The sequence below is a fragment of the Bemisia tabaci genome, chromosome 1 (assembly GCF_918797505.1).
Source record: "Bemisia tabaci chromosome 1, PGI_BMITA_v3".
NCBI lineage: Eukaryota > Metazoa > Arthropoda > Insecta > Hemiptera > Aleyrodidae > Bemisia > Bemisia tabaci.
In genome coordinates this window covers 27,996,515-28,010,223 of record NC_092793.1, presented here as the reverse complement: position 1 = coordinate 28,010,223, position 13,709 = coordinate 27,996,515, and the positions used below count along the sequence as shown (strand labels likewise).

Sequence of the window (13,709 nt, the reverse complement as noted above, 5' to 3'; positions counted from 1 at the left end):
TTGTTTATACTGTGACGTAGCTGAATACAAATATGGATTCAGGACTCCTGAACCTAGAGTACCCGGCAAAAGCAAAACCGGAACGGAATGGTCCGTTATTTTGGTGGTAATCTGGAAGTTAAAAAAAAAAAAACTCATAAAACACTTTTTGAAAAGGTTTCCAGCAGCTAAATCATACTAAATCTTTATAGACGCTATTAGTGCCACGTCACAGTCGGTATCGATTGTATCGAACTGGATCCAAACAATCAAACATAACCTCATCTTGACACCTCCCTCCCAGAATTTCACTGTCAAAAGCCAAGAAACTGGAGTGGCATAGGAGTGGCCTAAATCATGGTGGCCCTCGTGGGTATTTTCACCTTTCTGAAACTGCTTTATCCCGTCAACTTAACAATGCGGGAACGTTCCGCGATTAAAAGAGCTGTCTCTAACACAACTTTTTTCTCAAACTGGGCGAATTATCTCTGAAATTCTTTAGTTTCATATTGAATAGTAAGGTTATGTTTGATTGTTTGGATCCAGTTCGATACAATCGATACCGACTGTGACGTGGCACTAATAGAGTCTATTCAATTTCAATATGTACTAAAACAATGACATAAAGTGTCTGTACCCAGTACCCACTCTACGTCATCGACTAAATCCAAGATGCCTGAAATGCCACCAACTCCTTCTCTTCTCTCTATAATTTAAGCGGTAACTGAGTCTGCAAGAGACCCGCAAAGTCGCAAGTGCGGCAAGTGCAAAAAGAAAGCAAGTCACATTGGCTGTTGCTTAATTTCATCAGCTTTTATTTTATTACCGTCAGAATGGTAGGATAGATTCTTTTAAAAATTTTAGAAGATTTTTCCTTTAACGTAGAGCTACTGCTAATGAGTTTCCAAAAGAATCCAATCAACCGTACGTCAGTTTTCCAAACATCTTGTTGAGAGAAATTTGACAACGGCTCATATGACTTGAGTCCTTTTTACTTCTAGTCCGTGGTCTGGTCCTCCTCTATGTAAGTGTTATTTCTAGGATGATTTCTAGGTTACCAAGCAAGAAATATTCCTGTGAAAACAACGTGGTCGTGGTCTCGATTCCTGTCTGTATTCTTGTAAGTTTGTTGCTCGAAACTGTCTCATTGCTCTTACTTGTCAATTGATGAAGTGATGGCTTGAGGAAAGTGCTCGTATTCAGGCATTATACCTATTGATAATGTGAACACATTCTTATTCTACAGGATTTTTCATCGTAATCCACATCGCAGATTGTACGCCCAAGGAAGATCTTGTCCTCAAGTATGAAGGGTGCAAGGAGGTAAGTGTCATTTTTGCACTCTTTTTTATAAGATAGCGAAGAAGGTGCTCTTTAGCAAACACAATCAACACTGTCAAGTGTATCTGAACCTACTATCTACCACGATTATTCTCATTTTCTGACTCGCATCACAGATTATGTGACAATTTAATTTGGAAAATTTCGTTAAATATCTTAAGTGCACTAGTGAAGTAAATTTTATGGAACTGTTTAAAACAGAAATCACCTGATTTTAAATACTACGTCATTTGAGTTACCTGGTTGTAAACTAAGAGCAACCTAGCCCGTCTAGGTGTACTGTGATCAAAAACCACAACCACTGAGCGGCAGTCTCACCTTGGATTCCGCATGCCTTTTTATTTCTTCTTCCAAAACAGTTTCCTTCTTTCTCCTCTTGACTTCCTTACCTCCCATGCTAGGTTCTCCCTTGTTTACGGCTAGCCTGTTCTCGAGTGCTGAAAGGCAAAGTGATCTATTCGACTCCATATTGCCATGCTGCATTTATTCATTAAGAAAATAACAGAAACTTTGTTGACAGATTGTACGAAAATAATGGCCTGTAGAAACTTAGCACAAAATGACTCTCAAGCAGCATCAATAGGTACGGTGAATACAACAACAAAAACCGGGAATTGGTGTGAGTACACATCTCAGCAAGCAGTTTGCAAGGTCGTTTGCACTGTTGTTTACTGAAGAAGAAATTCGTATGTACGTGAATATATCTCTGGCCGAAGTCACCAGTCAAGCATGTCAATGTCCCTGTTTTTCCTTAATTTTCAAGTTTACATCTCTGTTATTACTTTTTTCATGTCACTGAAAAAAACATCTACCTTCAATCATTGGGAATTTGATGATGAAGCTTTCCATCTAATTTATTCGTTCTTCTGTCATTTGCAGAAAACAGCCTTTAGGCTCGGATGAGGAAGATAATTTATCAATTGATTATCAGCTACCAGATTCTGACCAAGAGTTGGATGAAGATGACAAAGCAATCTTAAAGAAAACAAGACAGCAGTTGCATGGAGCAAATGATACTGATTCTGACAGCGAGGTATGTCAAATTGTTTCGGCTTTTTTGTTCACATTGAAGTTCATAAATTCAGTTTTGTTACCTATCTAACTTTTTTCCTCAATCTTTGCGTGGCGTGAGCAGTTTTGTGGATACTTTCGAAAACTGGGTAACAAATTTATTTCCAAGTTGAATGTAAGTAATACTCCATGCCGCATTTTTTGCAAATTTTTAAACATGGATTGTAGACCCAAACGCATCACGTTTACAAGAACTCTTTTTTTTCTTCCTTTTCTCTCCAAACCAGGGACCAGAAAGTTCTTTGCTTTTGCATTAAGTGCCCATTTCATGACAGAGTTGTGGATCAAAGAGTGTGCTCAATAGTGTTCTTCACAAGAAAAAGGCAGGGCACTGAAGGACTTAATGCGCTTAAAGTAATTGGCTTGACAGTTTTCCCCACATAAATTGATGCGCCTGATAAACCTGTGCTCAAGAACATCTTCAATTTCCTCACCAAAACTAAATGCGCTTAACTATGTCCGTCACTAAGAGCAATGTACAAATTTTCCTCCTAATGAAATTTTTTTTTCTTGAACGTTACTGTGTAGTACGTTTTACCAAAAAGTAATTGAATTTTTAATCAATTACAATTAAATTCAAATCACAGTTGCATTTTTCAAGGCAAAAAAATGCTAAAAGTAAGTATCCAATTAAATTGGAGGTTGCTTTATAAGATTTTGGGTCTAATTTTTATTTCAAGCTATTACACGTGTAGTGGAGCAGCACTCAAAAATTGTATCATTGTCTAGCAATGGAGGTGATTGCTAAGGTTTATGATTTCCTAAAAGCCCAGCTCTAAAATTTCCCATGGTCTCTGTATTTACAAAGTAACGGACCTATTGCTGTTTGTGATAAAGATAATCATCAAAGTTGGTGGTTCCTAATGGTTTCTGAAATAGGAGAGAATGGTCTTTTGAAAACTAAAATTATACTGATAGCTGGAAACCATGTATCATGGTGCATTCTTGAACTAAGCGACCACACTATAAGATCACTGTAATCAATTCTATCATAGGTCAATTTCTTAAATGTTAAAAAGCCAAAATTTTACTTGATCATATTCACAAGCAGTTACACTTCTACATTGGAATAACATAAAATGTCCGTAACACTAACTCAATCAAAATTTCTTTTGCAGGAAGAAGTTCTGCCTTTACAGTCATCTTCAGAAGACAGTGATGATTCCGATGATGAAGAAAATTCTGAAGATGAGGACAAAGATGTCCTTGGGGATGATGAAGGGGACTTGCCTGACCCAAAAGCATGGGGACGGAAACGGAAAAATTACTATGACACCGATTACGTAGATCAAGATTTTGGCGGTGAGTGCACCATCTCAGTTAAAAAAATTACCGACTTAACACTGGACTTACAGTACTTTCACATGTTCACAGGTTATTTATTTCTGTAGCCCCTAATACTATACCTTTTTTTTTTCTCAGTGGACTTTAGTGTTTCTTTCTTATGCAAAAACCCAAGCACCAAAAACTTGAAAATATAGTTAATGATGGATCATCATTTACTAGGGACAGATGCATCATGTGGCATAGCAGAAGTTGCATTTTAAAGTTGTAAATGAACATTTGAAGTTTTTGTTTGCTTTCAAAGGCGCATGAATCTGTCAAATACCACTGAAAGCTTTCAATTATGTTCGGCTCATGCAGTTTGTGCAAGACAGGCGCTCAAGTTGTGCTTGAAGGGGTACCCACTAACCGTATACCCATATGCAACCGCTCCTTTGCCTCGTAGGTCAGAAATGCTCAAGTGAATATCCAGCTTGAGTTTAGTTATAACTAGTTCTTGAAGTTAGCAACATGAGAAAATAATAATATAGTAATAAAATATACAAGTAAAAATAAGACTTGCATCCAGCAGGGGGCAGGGTTAAGCGAGATTTGTGTCCAGCAGGAGACTGAGTATGGCATCTCAGCTCATAATCCTATAAACTCCAATCAATTGCATAAGTACTAACGATGACCAGCTGACAGCTCCAAGAAAACATCTATGGAGCTCAACTAACCAGGACCGTAAAACCAGAAAGTCAGGTTGAGAATAGGTGGATATGAAAATATTATACAGCGTCACTTCTACATTATTGAAAAGATAGGCACAGATAACCACAAACCTCAAAATGAAATTATTCATGGATACAAATAAGTACATATTTGATTTTTTTGCAGGGTTCCAGAATGAGAAAGATGAGGAAGCAGCATTGATGGAGGAAGAAGAGGCTCGAGCAATTCAGCGAAGGCTTGCTGAACAATTAGATGACCTTGACCCTGTCCTCACTTTTGCCACCTTGGTAAGTGTTTAAATTTACAGATACCTTTACTGAATGCAAGTAAGTGTGCAGGAGGACCGTGTACGTCAAATAAAGTGATTTGGCTTTATCTAAATCTCATTATTTGTTCTTATGAGTTCTTTCTTGTTTCCACTGCATACACATGCACATGAACTCAGAACAATGGTACAGAAAGACCATAAAGGTACATACAGGACTAGTACAAAGCATAAAAAGGAGCATGGAAAAAAGGTAGAAATTGCACCAGCAAAATGAAGCAAAATATGAAGGCTCTAAGCATGGTCTTATTTTCAGAAGAAAAATCAGGAAGAAGCGTGAATGTGCAGTGAGTGGTGCAGGAGTGTAGTTGCTCATCCAAAGGTGTTTCAATTAGTCTTCCATTCTGAAGATAGTCAAAGAAGGGGAGAAAAAAGGCAGGGCCAGATCAATCAAAGATGAGAGAAGAGGAGAAATTGGTGGGGGATCAACCAAGATAGGTTGACCTTTACGCATTCCTACCAAAAACTTATGCAAAAAAATAATGAGTACATAAAACTATTTTCTCTACATACATTCATTATGAAAAAAGAGGGTTGTGCTGTAGAAATGTTTTTTTGCATGTACAAGATATTGGTTAAAGTGAAGTCTAATGTTTCATTTTTTAAAAAAAGCAGCAAAGGCCTATTTGAGAAATAAAAATTTACATTATGGATCCAACTGATTGAGAAGAGTAAGTCATGGTTACTGGCTTTATGGTACTACATGAGCACCCTATGAAGCAGTGATCTGTCTTTTCCCTAAAATTTTAGGAGCCCCTTTGGCCAGAAAGCCCTGGTTTATGGAGCCAAATTTTCTTTTTGCATAATGCATCATGGTATGGTACATGAAATTGCAAATTTAAAAAAATTGACAGGGTAAATAAACTTTTAGGCGCCAAAATGGCCCAGCTCCCCCGATTTTTCAGGGCCCCCAAGGATTTCACTTTGCTATCCCTATACTGTGTGTGAGTGTGGGGGGGGGTTGTAGATGAAAAGTCTGCCATTTTTTGCTACTTGCCCCTCTCCATGAGGTCTGAAACTACCTAACTAAACTAATCTTGAACTTCAGTCAAAATGCAGTGCATATCACTAAGTTTAATTCACGGTTGAATTGATTTTTTTACAGGGTGACTTAACAAAAGTAGTTGATGATGCTGATGACAAGAAAGAAATCATTGAGACTGACTTTAGTCAAATGAACAAGAGAGATCGAATAACTTTATTACAAAAAGAATCTCCCGAGTTTCTAGGTTTCATCGCTGATTTTAAAAGTATGTTCTCTCATTTACCGAATGTTTTTTGTTAATGTTTTTTCACTGCTGTATCTTAGGACTGACCAGTATTGGAAACTGTAAAGCATGAGTGGCAAAGTACTGCCAATAGGGTGGAGCAAATTGTTCATAAGTTTTAATGGAGCAATCCTGCTTTTTTCTCTGAAATTGAAATAGGTTACCTCAAGTAATTCTGAGAATAAGAGAATTTTCCAGTTACCTTTTATTTTTCATTGGGGAAAATTTAACCAAATAAATTTTCAAGTACATTTTTGGGAAAGCATGAACTGAGGTCTGTCTCTTTGGCAATCAGAGGTAGAGGTACTTATGCCATTAGAATAGAATACTTTTATGGTCATTTAAGCTCGATTGAAGTCTTGAAACAATACTTTTATTTACATTTCAATGAAAAATTTGCTCCAAGAAATGTGAGGGCAATCTTTTCAAAAGTGTTTAGTCTCAGTTAACCTTGGAGAAATTCAGGGAACTAGGCTAAGCATGTTATTTTTGTTTGTTTTGAATTTGTTGGTCTAGTGTACAATCTCCGCATTCTTTGCTTTCATTGACTAAATCTTTGAACCATTCACAAATCGCGAATATCACGAAGAGGGTTGACATGTAAGCAGTGATTTGCTCAGTCTTGAGACTCAAAGAGTGAGATCAGCAGTCGAGACATGGGCAGACTTGAACTCGAGGTGCTGGTCTGCCGCGGCAAGGTGTGCACCCAGACTCACCGACATGAGATTGCTCTAACCATCAAATTTGTCCCCAAACTCGATTCCCGATCCCTGCATGCAAGCATTGAAGGTTTTTTGTTGGCCTATTTCAGCTCAGCTGCCAGGGCACCTGTTGTAGCAAAGCTAGTATTATTCTATGTTCAAGTAAAATGATTATTAACAAGTGGTCGTTAAAAGCACAAACGCAATTTTTCATTCTTCTCCCCATACTGATCATTCAGGTAAAAGGAACTTGTAGAAAATAAAGTCTATTTTGTATCACTGCCTCTTGTCATTGCAACCACAAATTCTCAGTCTGAAAGAAAAATACATTTTTTCCGAGAAAAGAGAAACTTTTTTTTCCACCTAAGATCAAATTTTCCACAAAAAAATAGAAAATACAGTAAAATGTTTAACAAAATTTTACAGAAAATAAAGACAACTAGATTATATTTTCTGTAAATGTTAACCATTTCCTACACTAAACAAGCTCTCATAGCCCTATAGTCATTGTTTCTTAAATAATCTGCATTCCAGAGGGTCATTTGCTCTTAGTTATGCCTCGGGTCTAAGTCAATTCTATTTACAAATATGTAATGCGTTTGTTTGTCTTTTCAAGGTTATTTAGATTGCATTCAAGACAACCTGCTCAGTGTAGTCACATCCTTGAAAGCCAATCAATTACCTTCAACTCCTGCCACCCAATTTGTTTTGTCGATGACTCAGTTAATCATGAAGTAAGTAATTAGGCACAATGAGAGATGATTAAAATGAGAAATTAAACTAAAAGCATAGAGGTAAAATGATTAAAAAACATCTTTGAACACAACAGTTTTCACAATCCAGTGCATTCATGTGAAAATCTGACAGAGTGTTAATTAATGTGTGTGATATAAGTTTATGATTGAGTGATCTTTATTTTTAATTTTTCTCCTCTTTATTGTGGATGAATTCAAATTGGTCAGTTGCGTCGGTCACAGAATCAAGTTTTGATTCTTTATTCGTGTAGACAAGCTAGAAATAGTAAGGAAACAGCAACTTCCTACTTTCAATATGAACAGAGATATGACGCTTTAAAAAATCGGATTTTTGATGTCATCCACCGCGGTAGTGACATTCTTGGTTTCTTCCTCTTTTGTTTGATCAGTGATGCAGTAGGCGCAACGCAAAACTTCAGCAGCACCAAACATTAGCAAACTCCAGAAACAGACGGATTCGCACTCCAAGGATCTTTGTATCAAGAGATGATGCACACGACACAGATAGGTTAGCCGGTCAGTCAGTTCACCACAGTTTGATTATATTCTATGCTGTTTAAGTTTTGCGTTGCACCTTCTGAATCACTGATCAAACAAAAGAGGAAGAAACCAAGGGTGTCACTACCACGGTGGATGACGCCAAAAACCTGACTTTTTAAAATGTGATATCTCTGTTAACATTGAACGTAGGAAGTAGCTGTTTAAACAGACCTTATAATTTTTATCTAATCTACAAGAATAAAGCATACAAACACGATTCTTTGACCAGCGTAACTGACCAATTCTTCTTTTGATTATGTTTACATCTCATTGAAGAAACCATCTTATTTGTCAAACAATTTAGAAGCTCCCATCATGGCTTACTTTTGTGTGAAACTAACTTCGCTCTAAAACTGTCTAATCATGCTCTTCCAATCTCACTCTTTCTCTTTTTTTTTATTTTCAGTTATGTTACAAACATTAGTTTTTATTTGTTATTGAAAGCTCAAAATTCAACCATCAAAAATCATCCTGTCATGAAACATTTATTGCAATGCAGAGAATTGATCAAGGAAATGGAGCCCATGTACAAGAATCAAATTCAGCCCGAACTGGAATTAGTTATGACGAAAATTTCAGAAATGTCAATGGAGAATATTTCTTGTTTCAGTGATGTGTAAGTTGTCATTATGTGTTGGTTCCTTTATTGACTTCTTCTAATTCCTTTTAATTCCCTTGCTTGCTTCTGAGATTCTTAAATTCAGATGTAAATACAGTAGAATCCGCATATAACAACGCATCGGGATCGGCTAAATGTTACGTTTTAAGCAGGATTCTGGCACAAGCGGTTTTCGCATAAATATTGAGTCCTACAGCGCGGCCCGCCCCTCTCCGCGATAACTGGGTCCGTCTGGTCCGTCTTCACACTGCCCGATGCCGTGTCGTGACGCTACATACCCGATTTTTTGGGATCGATTTGAATTTTATCGCGAGCAGTACTTAATTTTATGATAAGCGGAAGATATAAATTTGTTCTTATCAAATACAAAACAGTAAAACTAATCCATGCAACAAGCTGTCATTTTTTTTAAAACTGACGTGAAATAATGTTAATAAATTTTAGGTGAATACGACAATGATGGACGGTTAAAATCTCTCAGGGTTCATCGGTATTGTTTACGTCGCGTGCCTAGGAAGCAGCACTAGCGTCTGCGATTTCACGCGTGACGTAAACACAATAGCCAATCAAACAACAATGCACCCGCTGTGTCAACAGATGATTGATGCACCGGCCAATGAACCATGTATCGCTGGCTCATTAACATAACCTTTGACCCTCTGCTTATCTGATAAGATTGAAGTTTGCGATTCTGCGTAATGTTCTGAAACTCGGCACAGAAATTTTTTGGGAAAATCTCGTTTATGTCGGAATTTTTTCGATTTGGGACGAAAATTCTCTCTGTTATAAGCAGGTTTCCAATATAAGCGTTTCCGATGTATGCGGGATTATTTTACATTGTCCTTATGGGCAGAAAAACGGGATCTTGCAAAAATTACGATACAAGCGGGATTCTTTTATAAAGGTGTGTCGTTATAAGCGGTTTCTACTGCTTAGTAAAAATCCCTCATGTCATAAGGCATCTTAAGTATCTAAATGTTCTGAAGTATTCTGTTTCTGATGTAAATGATTTTTTTTATTCATAGATCTAAAAAGAAACGGAAGCTCCTGAACCTACTTCCTCTGACTAGCTCTAGAAGTAAGAAGAAAAAACTGGAGGAAGGAGAGAATTCAGTGGAAGCAGAAACAGCCGATGATTCACTGAACTCTGAAGAAAGTGAGGCTGAAAGTGGTAGAGATTCAGCAGATGAAGGAATCAGAACTGAAGAGACGAACAACGAAGAAATGAACAGCACCGATGACAAACGAGGAATCACCTATCAAATTGCTAAAAATAAAGGACTGACACCTCACAGGAAGAAAGAAAATAGGAATCCCAGGGTCAAGCTGAAGAATAAGTTTCGTAAAGCAAAAATCAGGAGGAAAGGACAGGTAAATTACTCTCTAATCTCCCTGTTGATCATCTAACTAATTCAAATAATTTCGATTTTCCTCAACAACAATTATTACCTGAAAAGGAAAATCATACTAGGTTTAATTTTATTTATGCAAGTGTTCAAGCCCTCAGCATAGGGAATTAGAGGCAATAGGTGTATCGGGAGTTAACTTTTCCATGAAATCTTGTCAGAGCGGCACTATCTTGCCAGTAATACCCAACTAGGAATGCAGCAGTTATGGAATTCTAGGATGTGAACTTCTTACTTAAGAGCAAGATAAATTCACTTGAATTCATAACTGTTGTATGCTTTGTCTTGTTTTCGTGTAAGCTGAGATCATCATGTTCTTTTCAAAACTTTGATTTGAATCGAAAAATGATTCGGAAATAGCAAAAACTGTGCAAAGTTTTGAACCTCTCATTTTCTAAGCTAAATTATCCTGATAACAGTAACTCTTAAATCTTGCATTTTTAAAAAGTAAAGAAGGCACCTAGTGTAAATGAGTTTTTCCAAATTTGTTTGAACTATAATAATCCACAAAAGAACGAGTTCAAAGTTGTTCAAGCATTTTGACCTCTCATGTAAGGGCGCATTATCCAGAGAGCCATATAGTGTCTGAAAATATCCCTGCCACCATGCTGTCACTTTCAACTGCGATTCATGGTTTGTGAAGCTGTGCATTGACAACTGCAGTATGGACCATGCAGTGGCACTGTATGATCAAAAGTAGTGCCACAGTATTTTTAATGTCATTTTGACTTTCTCAACAGTTCCCATTTAAACAGGAGCTCATTACATGCAACTTTGAGGTATTTTTCGTTGATCAATATAATTTAAATAAATCTGGGAAATTTGTGTCTGCCATAAATCCAAGCGCAGGCGCCTGGTGAAGCTAGCTGAAATTGGGGAGCTGTAAGAGCTCCACTTTATTCCATCTGATGACGGAATTCTATCCTAAACTGCAGCATAGCTTTTTTTTTTCTGCGAACTAAAAGATTTTTAATGTTTTTCTCAAATTTATCTACAGGTCCGAGAAGTCAAACGAGAAATCAAAAGATATGGTGGTGAGGCGTCAGGAATCAAAGCATCAGTCACCAAGAGCATCAAAATTAAATACTAAAGTGCAACTGTTATCCTTGATAGTTTTCGCTGGTTGTTGCGTCTTTCTTTGGTCTATTTATTAAGCTCTGTTACAATAAAAGATAATGATTTTTCAAATCAGTTGTTATAAGAAATTTCTCACTTTCCTCTGGTAAATAATATTTTGGAGTGCAGAGAATGCAAGATCATTATATTCAGAATTGTGTGCAATGCTAAAAAAAAACTTTGAACAATTGGAGCATTCCTATTGTATAAAACTGCAGCAGGTATGGAGTAGGTCTTATGTGGTGAGATTTTTTATTATCAATTATTATTCATTTGCAAATTGGTACATTGCAGCCGCAGAGCACCTATGGCATAAGTCATATATAAGGTTCTGTGAATGACTAAACAAAGATGGCAGAGATCTGAATGAGAGAGAGAATGTGAATGATGCCAAATGGAAATAGCTAATTTTTTTCCTCCAGAAATTTATTAATGTTGCCCTTTGCTTAAAAAGGAAAAAACAAAGGAGAGAAGAGATAAATGACACTGAATCCGAATTTTTGAACAAGAGCTTTAGGTTAAAGGGTAGTTTGTAGACCAACTGAATGGCTGAATATTTAATATCGCTTCCAATGATTTTTAAAGAAGTTTCAGGGCTATCGATGTTCATGGGTCTACTAAGGCCATGTTATGGGAGCATGTCATTTGGACCCATAAGGCCGTCATACAGGGTATAGGTATTTAATCCTTTCAAAAATGGATACCAACGGCAGGGTGAAAAGGCTCTTCTAGTTCTTGATCTAATATTGAGTAGGAATTTGTGAATAGTACAAGAAATGGAGGAAGTAAATAGTATTTTAATGACAATTACAGGGTAAATAAAACGATTTTTTACAAGGGATTATAATAAATTCTAGTATGTAGTATGATTTGAAGGATTAGAACTGAAGGGCTTCAAAAAGAATCTATGGTTTAGGATTATGGTGTGTCGAAAGAATAAGTGGGATGAGGGTAGACTTTTGAGAGCAAAGGATCCAAAAGTTTCATCATCAGGAAAGTAAATACACTCTTATAGAGAGAAAAAAAGAGACATATCGGCAGTGAAACTCCCAAACCACATATCTTGGTTTGCAACGTTGCGGACTCCCTGTCATAATTTATTTTTAAAATGAGAAACCACTCAAGAAATTTGTCCTTTTTCTTCTCTGTTCGAAAAAAATTCGGTGAAAACTTCAAGGACAGATATTGATTTGTTCCCTTGTAAAAAAATAAAATCGAAATAGAGAATTTGAAACACCGCCAAGGAGATACGTCGTTTAGGAGTTTCACTGATGATATACTGATTATAGCCGAAAATTAGCCAGCAGGCTATGTGAAAGTGTTAAGAAAAATCAAGAGAAGTTACTTACACTTAAAAGTTAAACCGTGTTAAACGTGTAGGTTATACTTATCCCAAGTTGCACCATCACTCCCTCAGGCACACCCTGCATAAAGACATTGCAGTATCGTGGCTATCAGGATTTGGGCTGTCTTGTCTCAGTCACCAAGTTAATTTCATCTTTTAGAATTCCTAGGGTGTGATTCGAGTACCTACATCAAATCTGGATATGGAGAATGTAAATATACGGAGAATTTTGGAGTTTGAATTTGATTACCTCATGGAGCTGTCAAGGACAGCCAACCTGTGATCTCAAATTGCCCAAAATTACTTATTATTACAATTATTACTACCCATCATCCAAAAAATTATTAAAGCATGCTTTAAGTAATGGCTTTGTTCTTGCAACTTTTCCTCAGTTTTGCAGAAAGATACTTATACTTAAAAATACTTTTGGTTTGACATTTGAATGTGAAGGTTGCCAGCAAAATTTTTATTTTGGGAAACTTGGCTGTTCTTTTGAGCCCTGAGAGCTTAATGATTCGACATGTCCACACTCTCCCTATGCAGGTGCTCTAAATTTGATCAACTCCAACCAATGTGGTCAAAAAACTCAGCACACCCGTAAAGGGGGGGGGGGGGGCGGTGTTAAGGCTTTAGGTAAACTTTGGAGAAACTTAAATAGGTTGACATAAAATTCATCAATAACACGAACTCAATAAATTAGATCATAGAAAAAAAAAAGATGTTTGCATTTCGGGCATTTTGGAATTTTTTTGATGACATAGGTCGGTACAGCGACTTTTATCATCGATTTTCTTGGAAATGGTGTAATTTATGGAAAAAAGTCATTCTATAAGAAGTGCTTGAAATTATATCATGAGTTGGTTTAAGCAAACAAATGGGACATTATGGTCCGTTTTTCATACTTCGAATTCCGGATTTCGCTGGCCAGGTTGTACCGACCTACGTCACAGGGTGAACAAACCTCAAGATGCAAACACCTCCTTTTTTTTCTATGAAATTAGGTGATCTGACAATGAAGAAGCCGAGATAGTTGCGATTGAACATGCCAATGGAGATGTTGCATGTGTGAGGAATTTGCGATTTGACTGTTGATTCTTATGTAATAGTTCGCAAGAAACACGATGGTGCCACTGGTTTTCTCTGAAATCAACTCCCAAGCTCAAAAAAAGCTCTCAAATTGAGGCCAAAATGAAGGGGATATCCCACCCTACCCTGAGAGTCCATGTCTACATCAAGACAAACTCTCCG

At 37.0% G+C, this 13,709-nt stretch overlaps 1 protein-coding gene across 1 annotated transcript; it reads left to right on the top strand.

The window, feature by feature from the left end:
* The first annotated feature begins 1,019 nt into the window (after window positions 1-1,019).
* On the top strand, window positions 1,020-11,188 carry Sas10 (UTP3 small subunit processome component Sas10). The gene is made up of 9 exons (XM_072299167.1): window positions 1,020-1,302; window positions 2,200-2,353; window positions 3,510-3,693; window positions 4,552-4,673; window positions 5,817-5,961; window positions 7,297-7,414; window positions 8,382-8,591; window positions 9,620-9,965; window positions 10,998-11,188. The coding sequence occupies exons 1-9, from the start codon at window positions 1,286-1,288 to the stop codon at window positions 11,088-11,090; spliced, it is 1,389 nt and encodes a 462-aa protein (XP_072155268.1). The 5' UTR covers window positions 1,020-1,285; the 3' UTR covers window positions 11,091-11,188.
* Window positions 11,189-13,709: the final 2,521 nt, after the last annotated feature.

Excerpts from the sequence above, each read along its gene's own strand:
- Sas10 (XM_072299167.1), top strand. Across the intron at positions 2,354-3,509 it reads ATACTGATTCTGACAGCGAG|GAAGAAGTTCTGCCTTTACA; the intron begins GTATGTCAAATT and ends TTTCTTTTGCAG. Across the intron at positions 9,966-10,997 it reads AAATCAGGAGGAAAGGACAG|GTCCGAGAAGTCAAACGAGA; the intron begins GTAAATTACTCT and ends ATTTATCTACAG.